Source organism: Idiotropiscis lumnitzeri, chromosome 10 (genome assembly GCF_059441095.1).
Source record: "Idiotropiscis lumnitzeri isolate Australia: NSW breed Sydney's pygmy pipehorse chromosome 10, RoL_Ilum_1.0, whole genome shotgun sequence".
NCBI classification, from domain to species: Eukaryota; Metazoa; Chordata; class Actinopteri; order Syngnathiformes; family Syngnathidae; genus Idiotropiscis; species Idiotropiscis lumnitzeri.
Window position 1 is genome coordinate 5216024 of NC_142400.1, and position 13061 is coordinate 5229084.

Below are 13061 nucleotides of genomic sequence, written 5' to 3' on the forward strand. Positions count from 1 at the left end.
GTTTGTTTTCCAAGAAATTTGGCTATTTAAAGAGTTATTTATCTGCACTTTGTATGAATTATGTCAACAAACTCTCACATTCTTAATGGTGCTTTGAGACTTGAAATTTTTATTGTACTGTGAGGATTTGAAGAGCAGGTAAAAGTGTCGAACAAATGAGCACACGTCCTAAATGACGTAGTAATACTGGAGTACATGTTAAAATGTAACTGAGCAGATTCTACTGCCAGTTGTATTGAACTCATTTTCAGAACATCAAAATATTGTGGTCTTGTCGTGATACTGAAAAATGATGACTTTGTGTTTGTGTTGTTAAGGTGGGCCCACATAAATAACACAAGATGACTTCCAAACATACTGAAAAATAAAACACTTATTTTTTCTTTAATGAGCCACTTTTCTTGTCTGTCTTGGTCTTCTTTTTGTCTTTCTTGGCTTTGCTCAAGTTCTCGTAGATGTCCGACTCTTTGCTTCTGCAAAGACAAAAATGGGAGGTTGAAGAAAAAGGGAGGAAGTCCGACTTTTGTGCTCAAGGGTTTGATTTTTAGAATAGACAGATGGGCCAAGTTATTTGTGGTTGAGGTAAATAAATAAATACAATTAAAAAAAAGAAAGAAAACAAAGAACAAGAAAAAGTTCAAATGTGTATGGAAAATATATTTTTTAAAAAATTAATTCCTTGAATTTATTTCCAAACAATTTAATAAAATCAAAATTTTTATTATATGTAAAATTGTTTATTTTAATAATTCAGGTTATTCATAACTAATTTAATATAATTGAACAATTAATAAAAATAAAAAATTTTTATGAATATTTTGTATCTTATTAAAATAAATTCAAACAAATGGATAAAATATCTATAAATATAATCAAATAATTCACGCTTATTTTGTAATTTCATTGTTTGAATTTAGTCTAATTTTTATATTTTATTTTTTTAAATGTTCTTTCATTAATAATACATTTTATGTAAAATTGTATATTCGAATAATAAAACAATGCCATATTATATTTTATTGTATTTATGTATAAATGTATTTAACTGGATTTAAAAAAATCTAATATTTTGACAATTTTAAATGTTTTTATTTTATAGTTTGATTGAGAGCTCATTTTTCATTTTATTATCTCTCATTTATCAAATATTTTAATACATAATTATTTAATCAGAAATTAAACATTCATTTTACAATTAATTTGTAATTGGTGCGAAATGGATAATTTTAATGATAAAATCATCCATGTCAGTTTGTTATTTTATTACTGATAACAAATGTTATTAAACAATTATTTATAATAATTATTGTTAGGTACCTATAATGAATCAACTAACAAATTCTTTCCTGAGATAAATGAATAAAAATATATCTATTTATATTTCTGGATGATGCTCCTCCCTCAAAAAGTCCCGAGCAGGAAGAAGTTGTCACTTCAGTGTGAACTTTGAAACATCCGTGCAATGCGAACTGCATCCACGCATTCAACAAGGGATCGCATTTTTCACTTTCACTCACTTTGCGAGGTTCCTGCTCCCAGGCGGGTGTTTGAGCTGCAGATTTTCATATTCCGTCTCAGCCTCCTGTCGGAAGAGATAAACAGGGGTTAAATCCATATAGTGGATTTCTGTTTCGGCCAAAGTTCTTCTTTCACAAAGCGCAGCTGATAAAACTGTCTCCGGGCGGCGGAGTTCAAATCAGCAGGGAAAGGTTCAAAGGCCTGTTGGCACACTTTTACATCATTGTACGTGTTATTGTCTTGATGTTGCCGTTTCGCTTCTCCACATTAAATCACAACAGATGAATGTTTTATTTGCGTGTTTAAAAAAAAAACGTACATGGGATGAGGACCTTGAAAAAAAAAAAAAAATCACATTAAATCGCAATATTCAAAATGGTCTTACCAAGGAGGCGCCGTCTTTGGCTTTGGTGGTCTGGATGTACTCGGACACGGACAGGTAGATGAACTTGTACTGGGCCTCGGTCTGGACCATGCCGGAGCGCTGCTCGCGCACCATCTGGATGTACTTGGAGATGTCGATGTCGCAGTTCAGACCTGGAGGCGGACAGGGGAGCCTCAGAGGACGAAGAAGTACTCAAACGTCGGTTTTTCGGGGTCATACCTATCGTGTCAATGGTCTCAATGATCATGTCAATCACCACAATGGTGCCCGTCCGACCAATTCCGGCACTGCGGACGCAAAAGTAGAATCAGTGGTACGATCAGGTGATCAGATATAAGTAAAGGTCGCCTGGGTTCAGAGGGAAATTGTTGTGCAACATGAGGAAGGGTTAGAGTTCGGGTTGGAATTCCCAAACACATTTGCAACAAAACAGGTCTTTATACTCGTCGCGTCACAAGCGGCAACATTCCTCAAGGATAAACTATCAGTTGACTGTTGAGCTAATCCTGGAACTTGGATCATTTTAATCTTAAACCTCCATGCATTCAACAAGATGTTGAAACGGGAGCGAGCAGCTCATTTGGCGAGAAGAAGAAAAAATGATTAGAAAGACGATTTTAATTGTACTAGAAGGCGGTGATGTATCTTCTCTAACATGCAGTGGTGTGGTCTGTGAATAAAAATGTTCAGTTTGACTGGCTCACATCTAAATAGCTCAATATTTGTCACGGAGTTCCTCCAGGCTCTATCTTAGGTCCACTATTATTCTCTCGGTATATTGTAATAATTTAGGTCACAGTCAATTTTCCTTTTTATGCAGGTGATAAGTTTATTGTGCTGGGCGCTCCATCTGAGAAGCGCTTTTCAGAACCAACTTTCACTGTGATTGTTTTTTTTCTCATGCAAAGAAGAGAACTGCGACGAAATTTTAAATTGTCTGGACTGATGATTCTGATCTCCTTCAAACATTACGTCTTCCCTTCTTAAAAAATGCGTTTCATGTTGGAATGAAGTCTTTCTTTTCTTTGGAAGGCAAATGTCATTCGGTTATTTTTTTTATTTATATTTTTGACTTGATTATGGTGACTTTTTTTTTTTTTTTTTTACATCAATGCATCTGCCCAAGCACAGTTAACTTCGGTTTATCAAAAACTGTCATGGTCCAATTAAGATTAAAAAAATAAAAAAAAAACATTTCTCTCGGACCCTCCAAATCCTGGTCACCACCTCTTCCAATTCTTTCCCTCTGATCGGCACTATTGGACAACCAGCAGACATTCCAATAACGCAGGGGTGGGCAAACTTTTTGATTGGTGGGCCACAATGGGTTGTAAAATTGGCTAGAGGGACCCCGGACCAGGAGCAGATGGATGGAGTGTTTTGGTCACCTCACCTCATTGGAGAAAAAACCCCCAAAAACATTTAATTTTAAATGAAACTGAAAACAAAAGAATTACAACAAATTATCTGTCTTTGAAAAAACAAAATATTTAGAAAATAAAACAGTAACAAGGTTTATTCATTTCATTTTTTTTCCAAGTTCAGCGGGCCGGATTAAAATATTTAACGGGCCGCATGTGGCCTCCGGGCCGTAGTTTGCCCACACCTGCAATAACGTCTCTCTTGCCATTAACTCCCTAAAACAGTTGACGCACAATTCCATCGCAGCTTTTTGCGTACTTTCGCCGATTTTGCACATTCAAGACTGGACACAAAGAGGTCAAGGTCTTGTGCATCATTGCAGATTTGCTACCGCTCATTTTAAATAATGTGCCGATTCTCCACATCGTCTGCGTACCTGCAGTGGATGATCATGGGGCCCGCATTGAGATATTCCGCCTGTTTGGCGTTGACTTGTGTGAGGAAGCTGAGGACGCCGCCGGGTTCCTGCGGGACCCCGTGGTCGGGCCAGCTCAGGTACTGGTAGTGCCACACGGTGCGAGACTGCTTGGGCTGTTGACATGAGGTGAAAACGTAAGCCAGTTTCATTCGAGAGCAGCGAGGTGAAAGACGTGCGACGTCCACCTTGTCCACGGGCGCCACCTCCAAGACGCGGACTTTGTAATCGGTCGCTTCCCTCACCGACTTGGAGGTCACAACGTAGCGGCCCACCTCCTTGGCGCCTTCATTCTCGGGCCAGTATGGTACACATTTGTTCTGCGCGCACAGTCAAGTATACGGACGTTCAGGATCAGTTACACCCCAAAAAAAATGCAGAATTTCTGCCACATGCTTTTGGCTTTAAGTGTTAATGCAATCCTGAAAGCTTGAATTCATTTTTTTTCCAGCTTCAGCAATGAGGCATTTAGATTACCGGTGCAACTACGGCTGCTAATCTGACTACGATGTTAAGTCGAAGCTCACTGGAGTCAGTAAAATGGTCATACTTTTAGTCGCCTGATACACTCGGGGAAAATAAAATCTCCGCTCGCGATTTTCAAACTTAACTCATTCGCTGCCATTGACGGATATACAAGTCAAAAAGTACATTATTCTGTCTTTTTCCATTTTAAAATGAGGTACTTGCAGTAAGGGACGAGGGGACATCAACCGCAGCTTAATTAAAGTATAAAACGACATAAAAATAATTTGAAGACTAAAAATTAATACTAATATAGCATAAAAGTTGCATTGATTCAAATTGAGCAAAACAAAAGATGGCTTTTAAAACAGGCCGTTGAACTCTCAAACGGCCCACAAATATATAATATGCCTTTTTAGTATTATATTTATTATTATTATATTTAGATTATGCAAATTCAGCTTTTGTGCTTTCTGAAACACACTAACGATGCCAGAAGATAAAAAAGTAGTGCTTTGGTGCCGAATGAAGTATTTTAGAGTGTTGGGGAGGGGGCCTTCTATTTCATAAACAAGAGAAACGGAAAAGAACATCATCACCAGAGCGACCCTCAGACAGTGCAACTATTTCCTCGACTGGCTGCGGAAGAATACTCAAAATAAATTTCTAAAAGGCTAAATAGCATTTCTGCAAAGGTGTGATTTTTCTCCAAACCGGAAAAAACACTAACCCGCCCTTTCTCCACCTCCCTCGTCGTCATGACGATGACCCTGGTGTTCTCCTGCCACACCATCTGCCAAAAGTCGTTGACCGTCGTTGCCAGGCAACCCTGAGTGGCGATGTAAACTTTCTGATTGTCCGACTCCCACAAGGTGTTCTACAAAGCGACCCAGGTAAGACAAAGTCAACTTTCGGCGTGTGAGTTGGGCGACTGAAAGGCCTGGCAGGATTTGGGGGGACGTACTCGCATGTAGTTGGCGTTGATGTAATCTGAAGCCACCACATCGGGGTCAGCGTCCTGGAGGGTGACTCGGGTGTCATTGACTGCAATGAAGTATTCAAAACAACAACAATTATGTGTTTTTTTTTTTTTTCAGTGCCAGTCATTTTCAAAAAAGAGAAGCTTGTGACTGCCAATTTGGAGCATTCTGGTTGATTTTTTGAGGCTTGCAGAATATTTTGTTTCACAGTAAGACTATGGAAACATAGAAATGACCAAATTAAAGAGTATAGACTCTTCTTTCATCACCGAAAAAAGTTTGTTTCTACCGTATTCCAGTTTTTGTTTCATAATCAGCAGTAAAACATGGGTTGTTTTCACCCAAATCAGCAATTTTGGACCCCCCCCCCCAAAAAAAAAAATAGATGTAGAAAACTATGCACAAAATTGACTACGATGCTTAGAATTCTTGCTTGAGTGACACCTCAAAAATATGAACAGTGCTTCCAAAACTTTTGTTTAATTTCCCGGCTTAATGATCAAACCAGGAGGACAAGACTTCTCTGCCCGTTTCCATAAAAAAGATGTAGTCAATCGATGACACTCCTCGTTAGAATTCCATTTGACGGCATATCACGTCAATGGCACTCAAAGAGTTAATATGTAAAACACCATTTTAAAAAAATCAGTCATGACATTTAAATAGAATGTAAAGAATTGAGCAGTTTTGACCTGTTTTTTTTGTTTTTTTTTTTAAATTCCATCAACATTGTGAGGTTCCTGCTGGTGTGAGCTATGACCACCAGGGGGCAGTAAAATACATAAATATAGATCTGCAGTCCCATACAGTGCATGCCCACTACTTTAGCACCCAGCCAACCAGCAAATGACAAGCATTTAAAAAAAAATAAAAAAATAATAATAATAAATATTAAAACATGAGACTTACAAGGAAGAATATTCTTGTATCTGTTTTTGGACTTGTTCTCCGGTCTCTGGCCTTCCTCTCGACTCTTTTTCACCTTTGCCTCCAACTTTTGAAGAGCCTGGTTGGCAGTCGAGAGGATCATCAGGATGGAATAATTTCACCATCTCAAGATAGCAGCCCACTGCCGTTATTTAATTTTGTGCAGCCAGAAGATCATAAATCACATACAACGTCGATGATGACTCGATTTGACTTACATCAAACTCCTCCCAGAAGCCCGCTTTGGTTTTTGCGCCCTCGGCCTCCTGCTGCATGAATGAAGTCTGGTCCAATTCTTTCACTCGGCTGTCAATGTCGGCCGCATTTACTCTGGTGGAGTAATAAGGCTGCCGGATGCGCACACAAAATATGGAAACATCTCTGAAATTACAATTTTTTTTTTTTTTTTTTGGTACTTTAGGTTACAATTAATCAAACCCGGCGTACTTGTTTGAGGTGCACCCAGTTCCCCGAAATCTCCTCGATGCCTTTCCGTTTGTAGAACTCCACCAAGTCGCTGAGCGTGTCGAACATCTCCGAGCCTCCCACGGTGTACTGCTCGCTCTACAAAGAGAAAAAAAATAGCAAATAAAAATGAACAGCTAATAAAAAAAAATAAAAAAAACTGGCCTCCACACACCTGACACATGATCTTGATGTGAGAAACTCTCCTCGCCCCGGTTTTGCCGCGCTCGTCCGTCAGAACCGACAAGACAAAATCTCCCGGCTTGGAAAGCGACTCTCTGACCAGGAAGGTGCCCGACTCGTCCCGAGCGATCAGCAGCTTCTCAGCGTTTGGACCCGACAGGTGGCCGTGATACCACCTGGACGAGGCGAGTTGAGAGTTGATGAAGTGGAGTAACGTTAAACAAATTGAAAAAAAAAAAAAAGACGTGGGGGTGTGCGTGTGTGCGTAAGTGAATGTACACGCTGCTGGGTTGGGCTTAATTTTAGCCTCAGTTCTCGATTTCTGCTTCTGAACTTCCTGCTTTGTGGTCGGAAAATTTCTGATGACAGATTTTGTGGCTAAAGAGGACAAAGTATTTTTAGTCGTCAACCAAGCCGACAAAACGCGAACCCCCCCCCCACTCCTCCACTCTCCCCTACCCCGCCCCTCAACCTCTGTTCACCTCCCGACAAACAGACATCATTCTCATCCACGCATCCATTACGAAACATCGTTTATGCGCAAGTTAGAAAGAAAGGAACGCGTTCATATGCATTCTTCTGATTTGGCCAAATGGAAACGACGACAACTCGTCAGCAAACTGCAGTAAAAATGAGTGGTTATTCACAGAGGATAAAGAATATATGCAAGGCGATATTCTTGTGTCATGCCTAATTTTGGGTCGCCACGACAACGATATTATTCGCTAGCGTGCCTCTGGTGTTTTACATTTTTTTGTTAACATTACGATAAACAATCCAACTTTATTTATAGATCGCATTTCACAACTGCTGGAGCTGTAACAAATCGCTTTTAATTGCCATCTGCCAAACTGCTGCTTGTTGTCGAGCGAGTCGAGTTCATCTCATCGCCACCACACCGACAATCTTAAAATTATCCGAACGCATGTATGAAAACGCCGCAGCGCAACATAAAACACGTGACTAATAAAAGAGCAGCTCGCCCCCACCCCCCTCCCCCACTGAGCCGAGTTTCCCGAGATGAGGCAACGGGTGGCGTGAGGAGGAAGCCGATGAGGACACGACGGGGTGTGCAACAGAGGAAGGCAAGCGAAGAAGGTCTGGCCATCGCTTTCGAGTGTCAAAATGACAAGTTTCCAACCGCAGTGGCAAAAGGGAAGTTAGACAACTGACACAGAGAAGGACAGCAGGAGGGGGGAGGGGGGAGGGGGGCGGCTCGTGTTACCAGGCTGACTGAACACACACACACACACACACACGCACGCCCAAGACTGAAAGTACAAGTGCATTTTTTCACATGAGGATGGACAGCATAAAGCAACTAAACCACGATCGCCGGCGCAGCAGTGATAAATAAATGATTTGAAAACTTCGTGATGTGACCTTTAGAAAAAAAAAAATGTTTTGGAAAAGTACAGATAAACAAGTGCGATAACGTGGTTGCATAAGTGTCGACATCCTGTTATAATGTGTCTTTTTGAACGGACTAATCACATGACGGCTCGTTTGATGGGAGTCGGCGCACACCTGTCATGATTTCAAGTGCCTTTGATTGAACCCAAATAAAGTTCAGCTGTTCGGCTGGGGTGCTCATGACATCTTTTTGAATACTTTGCGTTCGCTACAGTTACTTATTTGGTTGCATTTATTTCATTGAATATTATGTTAAATATGTCAGAGCACACCTGGCCGCTTTTAAAGTATCTCGATTAAAAAAAAAAAAAATTAATAAATAAAAATTAAGTTCAGCTGTTCTTGCAGGCTAAGGGGGAAAGTATTTTGCATGGAGTAGATTTTCTTTTGTTGTTGCGCATAATCGTAATGGAAATATTTTTTTTTTTTTGCGCAGGTATTCTGCTTGAGTACAAAGTACTACATTTTTTTTTTTTTTTTTAAATGTCCAGGAAAGTAACATCTGAATTATGAATCATTTTTATTTAGTCATTTTAGTTTTTTTTTTAATGACTGTGGTTGTAGTTTGTGTACAACACGGATGTCTGTTTAACGAAATCGAGAAGATATATCAGCGTTTACCAGTAATTTTCTTGACTTTTTTTTTTTTTTTTTTTAAATAATCATTGCATAATATCTCCTTAACGTAACTGATAAAAATGATTTGTGGAATTGACAGCCAAATAATTAACCCTTCATGATTAATTCATTGATTACGACGGAATTAACAAACATTGATTGGATGGAAATAATTGTCCATTAAAAAAAATAAATAAATCAGTGTAGCCTTATAAACAAAACGTATCCCAACTCTGCCTTAAAGGGTTCAATTCTTTCTTTAAATTGAAAATAATAACCTCTTTTGAATATTCACCTTTGAAAAGTCGTGACCGTTTCAAATATTGACTAACATTTGATTTGAATTCCGACAAAACAGCAGTTAGAAGCGCATATTTGCAAATGCTGGGAATTTTGTGTTTATTCAAAGGGGAAGTCAAACCAAATTTTTTCCTTTACAACATTATGTTCTATGCAGGCTTACTATTCAAAACACGGCAAAATTAATCAGAATGCCATGTTTAGACAAATTTAGGTGCAAAGAACATTTTATTGCAAATCATTTTTTGGGCTTGACTTCCCCTTTAATGTATCCTAAAAAATGTAAAATAAATACATAAATTGCTGCAGCTTCACAAATATAGAAATGAAGGCAATGTTGATTGTTGACAGCAAACGTGCAAGACTTTTGTATAAAAGGCGTAAAATTTTGGCACGGACCTCTCGGTGGTGGGGTCGGAGCTGTTGAGCGGGTATTTGAGCTCGATGACGGTGCCGTCCTTATCCTGCAGGATGCCGCTGTCGGCCGTGTAGTACTCCACCAGCTCGGACAGCGTGGCGAACTTCTCCCCGCCGTAGAGGTCGTAGTAGTCCCCCGTGTTCTGGATGCGGATGTGAGTCACCTGCTCGCCCACTCTGAGTAGAAAATAAAACAAGTGCTTTTGTTTTAAAATTTAAAAATTTTTTAAAATTCTTCTGATATTTTTTAGTGACGCGATGCTTGAAAAACATTTTGCTTGCTTGGTGCCTGGATGTACAAAATAGGCAGGTTTTCATATTTAGCCCAAAATTCTTTTGCATTTTTAAATTAAAATTAAATGCTTCAATTGTGTATGTGTATATATATATATATATATATATATATATATATATATATATATAAATTTTAATTAAAAAATAAATTATACAACATATGCATGCACCATCTGAGCCAATTTCTTTTTTTTTCATTAACAATCATTAAGCCATCATGTAGATGCTCAAATGCGTAATTAATAACTTATTCATTATTTTTTCAAATGTGTTGTGAAATAAATATATCATTTGTCAAATTATAAAAAATGGCTATTAAAAAAAAGTCAGCTAAATTGAGAGAGTCTGCATTAAAGCATTTCATGATGCATGGTATTATTTTTATGACGTGTGGTTGTGTAAATTTGTTAAAAACCAGACCACACACACAAACTATTTTTTTTTTTAATTTCTTATTCTGTATCATTACAACTTGAGTATATCAAGTATATTGAAAACTATTCTAACTTAACTTTTTTTTTTTTTTTTACTTTTAACTTTTCTGTTGATAGTGTCTGTCTTTCAAGAAAAAAAAAATATATGCTGTCCGGAGCAGGATTATTACCTGACAGATAGAGAGAAGTCGCCGACGTTCTTTTTGCTGGGACGGGCCAGGAAGCTGCCGGCGATACCCTGAGTCTTCAGCAAGTCTTCGGCCTGCAGGCCTGTGATATCTCTGTGGAACCACCTGCGCACACACACACACACACACGGACGCCATTTTGACATGTATTTGTGGCAAGAAATAACAGTTTGGAATTTTGCGTGTGTGAGTAGATTTGCCTCAAACTTTGTCTTAAAAGCAGGGCTGAAGGATTATGGAAAAATTATCTAATTACGACATTTTTTTTTTTACTCAATATTGTGATTTATTAAGAAATTATATTTTTCAATCTGGTCTTCCCATGCATTTTTTAAAATAAAATAAAAATATAAAAAGCTTACCGACAAAACCAAAATTAAGATTTCCCCCCCCCCCATCTTTGACATTTGAAAATTGTATTCGACAACAATGTCATGACGATTTGATTATTCGCTCACAACTAATTAAAATCCGCCTCTATTTAGCCAACACGTAAACAAACGCAGACGAATTAAGAGCTTATTGACAGTGAAGTTTTAGTTGTCATCTCTCCCAGATTGGACGAATGCGACGGTCGTACGATGTAGCCGGAAAATGGCGGGGATGGAGCGCATATTTTGCGAATTAGACAAATTTGTAAATGTCTTGCGTGCCATGTGTGCCATTTTGTCAGTTTGTAAATGCTTTTAGGTGTTGTCTTCGTTTGTGTGAAGCACATTGAGTTATCTTGCGCAAAATAAATGTAGCTGCCTTGCCTGGATCTTCAGGATCCTAACTTGGTGTTGTGATTTGACTTGATTTGTGCCGTTATATGCCGACATCGCACGGAGTCAAAGTTTGATGAACATCCAAAGGATTCGCCATGAAAAGGAGGTGCGCTGGTGCGATTATCAGTTTAGAGATTAATATAAAATCCCCCCCACCCCCCATACCTTTGATTAAGTGCTTCTTTTTACCTTTTAAAAATTTTTTAAAAACTACTTTTTTACTTATTAAGAATATAGTCATATTCTTTTTTACAAAAGACAGATCACAAAAATACACCGAAAAGTCTTTAAAGCCTTGGCTTGATGATCTCTAAAATCTAAAACACAAAAAGCCACCTAAAATTGGATCTCAAAACCCACAAAACAAAACATCAGAAATCACATGATGGAGAATCAGAACAGCAGAGGGGGAAGAAAAAGAAGAAGGAATGGAAAGAGAGAAGTTGTCGTCGTTGCCTAACACGGCGCATTCAGCAACGTCCACTCACCGGACCATGTCGTCGCCGTCAAAACGTCTCGGTCAGAAGACAACAAGAGTGAAGGCCGGGGAGGGGGCCGGGCACCTGCGCAAAAGCATCACTTTTATATCTCATCATGCAAAAAAAAAAAAAACACAAAACCTGAAAAAGAAGCGACAATGATATTTCCTGACATTTTCGACTTTGCACCCGAGCTTCTAAAAACAAATTACCTGTTCTGATTTTCTTTCGATTCCCTTCTGGACCAGCGTGTGCGCGACCCGGCGGGAACGCAGACAAAAAAAAAAAACGTCCTCTTCCCCCGCTGCCCCTGAACGCAAGTGAGCACGTCTTGACGCTCTCCCCTCCTCTCTATCGCTCTACGTTGCCTCTCACTCTTCCTTCCTTTTTGTCGCTCCTTTCACAAAATAGTGAAAGCCGCGACAGGAACCAGAAGCGCTGACATAGGTGGAATTCCTTTGTTTGTTTTTTTGTTGTAAAATGACAAGCACGGGAAAATCACATGAAATATATATATTACAGATGTGTTGGGAATCTTTTAGGAGCCTCCATCGAGTTGTTTTCAGCGCAGGTCAACACTGTCTATTGTCATTGTGAAAAAAAATTTTTAGAAAAAAAAAAAAGTTGTGCACTACAGCCGCAAAATTAAAAATCGTTTGTGTCTCACGCCGCCTGCCCACCTGTCTGCTGCTACTCTCGTCGGTTGCAGGTGTGTGTGTATGTTTGTGAAAACAAAGGTCAGCGACGCACTACACTTCCTTATTCACAGCGCAATACGTGCGTGTGTGTGCGCGTGTGTGTGTGTGCGCGCCTGCATGCAAAAACCGTTTCAACACAACACTGACTCGAGTTTCCCACCATAACGCAACACTTGCTTCAAAAGGGAGGACATATTATATGGACTGGACTTGCGTTTACCAGCCTCGATATTAGAGTCGAAAGAAAAAGTCTACACACCCCTGTTCAAGTGCCTTTTTTTTTTTCATGCAGAAATAAATGACATCACGATATGTCATCAAAACTTTGTCCATTATTAATGTGATCTATAACTTGCACAATTCACAATAAAAAAATATGTAAATAAGATGGTTGCAGAAGTGTGCACACCCTCTTATTGCTGGGGTGCGGCGGTGTTCAAAAGGAAACTGATTTGAAATTTGGCGTGAGCACACATCGGCCACCATGTAAAAGGGCGTCTGGTAAACGACAAGTAAAATTTTAGATGTTCTAGTAGGCCTTTCCTGAGAGGTTTGTAGTCACATGACTTCCTCGCATAATTTAATGAATTTCTAAAAAATTAAAATACGGAATATAGTGAAGATATGAATTGAAAAAAAAAGTGGCACAATTTTTTAATGTAAACCTGCCTCAAAAAGCACGGGTTTAAGGAT

The 13061-nt window shown here is 39.0% G+C and overlaps 1 protein-coding gene across 2 annotated transcripts; it reads right to left on the minus strand.

The window, feature by feature from the left end:
* Nucleotides 1-89: 89 nt before the first annotated feature.
* Nucleotides 90-12351, minus strand: ptpn6 (protein tyrosine phosphatase non-receptor type 6). 2 transcript variants are annotated; one of them, XM_088307528.1, is made up of 16 exons: nucleotides 11883-12346; nucleotides 11680-11754; nucleotides 10407-10529; nucleotides 9491-9685; nucleotides 6753-6936; nucleotides 6560-6676; nucleotides 6331-6459; nucleotides 6095-6191; nucleotides 5170-5249; nucleotides 4936-5082; nucleotides 3929-4060; nucleotides 3702-3856; nucleotides 2123-2190; nucleotides 1904-2055; nucleotides 1518-1582; nucleotides 90-473 (listed from the first exon to the last, which is right to left on the minus strand). In XM_088307528.1, the coding sequence occupies exons 2-16, from the start codon at nucleotides 11685-11687 to the stop codon at nucleotides 374-376; spliced, it is 1752 nt and encodes a 583-aa protein (XP_088163654.1). In that variant the 5' UTR covers nucleotides 11688-11754; nucleotides 11883-12346; the 3' UTR covers nucleotides 90-373. The 2 variants fall into 2 exon arrangements, with proteins under 2 accessions (XP_088163654.1, XP_088163653.1); XM_088307527.1 differs by having other exon boundaries at nucleotides 3702-4060; nucleotides 11883-12351.
* Nucleotides 12352-13061: the final 710 nt, after the last annotated feature.

What these genes read in the sequence shown, in the direction of transcription:
- ptpn6 (XM_088307527.1), bottom strand. An exon ending in TGAGACCATTGACACGATAG is followed by an intron (nt 2,056 to 2,122) that starts GTATGACCCCGA and finishes GTCCGCCTCCAG; the next exon opens with GTCTGAACTGCGACATCGAC. An exon ending in GGGAGCAGGAACCTCGCAAA is followed by an intron (nt 474 to 1,517) that starts GTGAGTGAAAGT and finishes TTGTCTTTGCAG; the next exon opens with AAGCAAAGAGTCGGACATCT.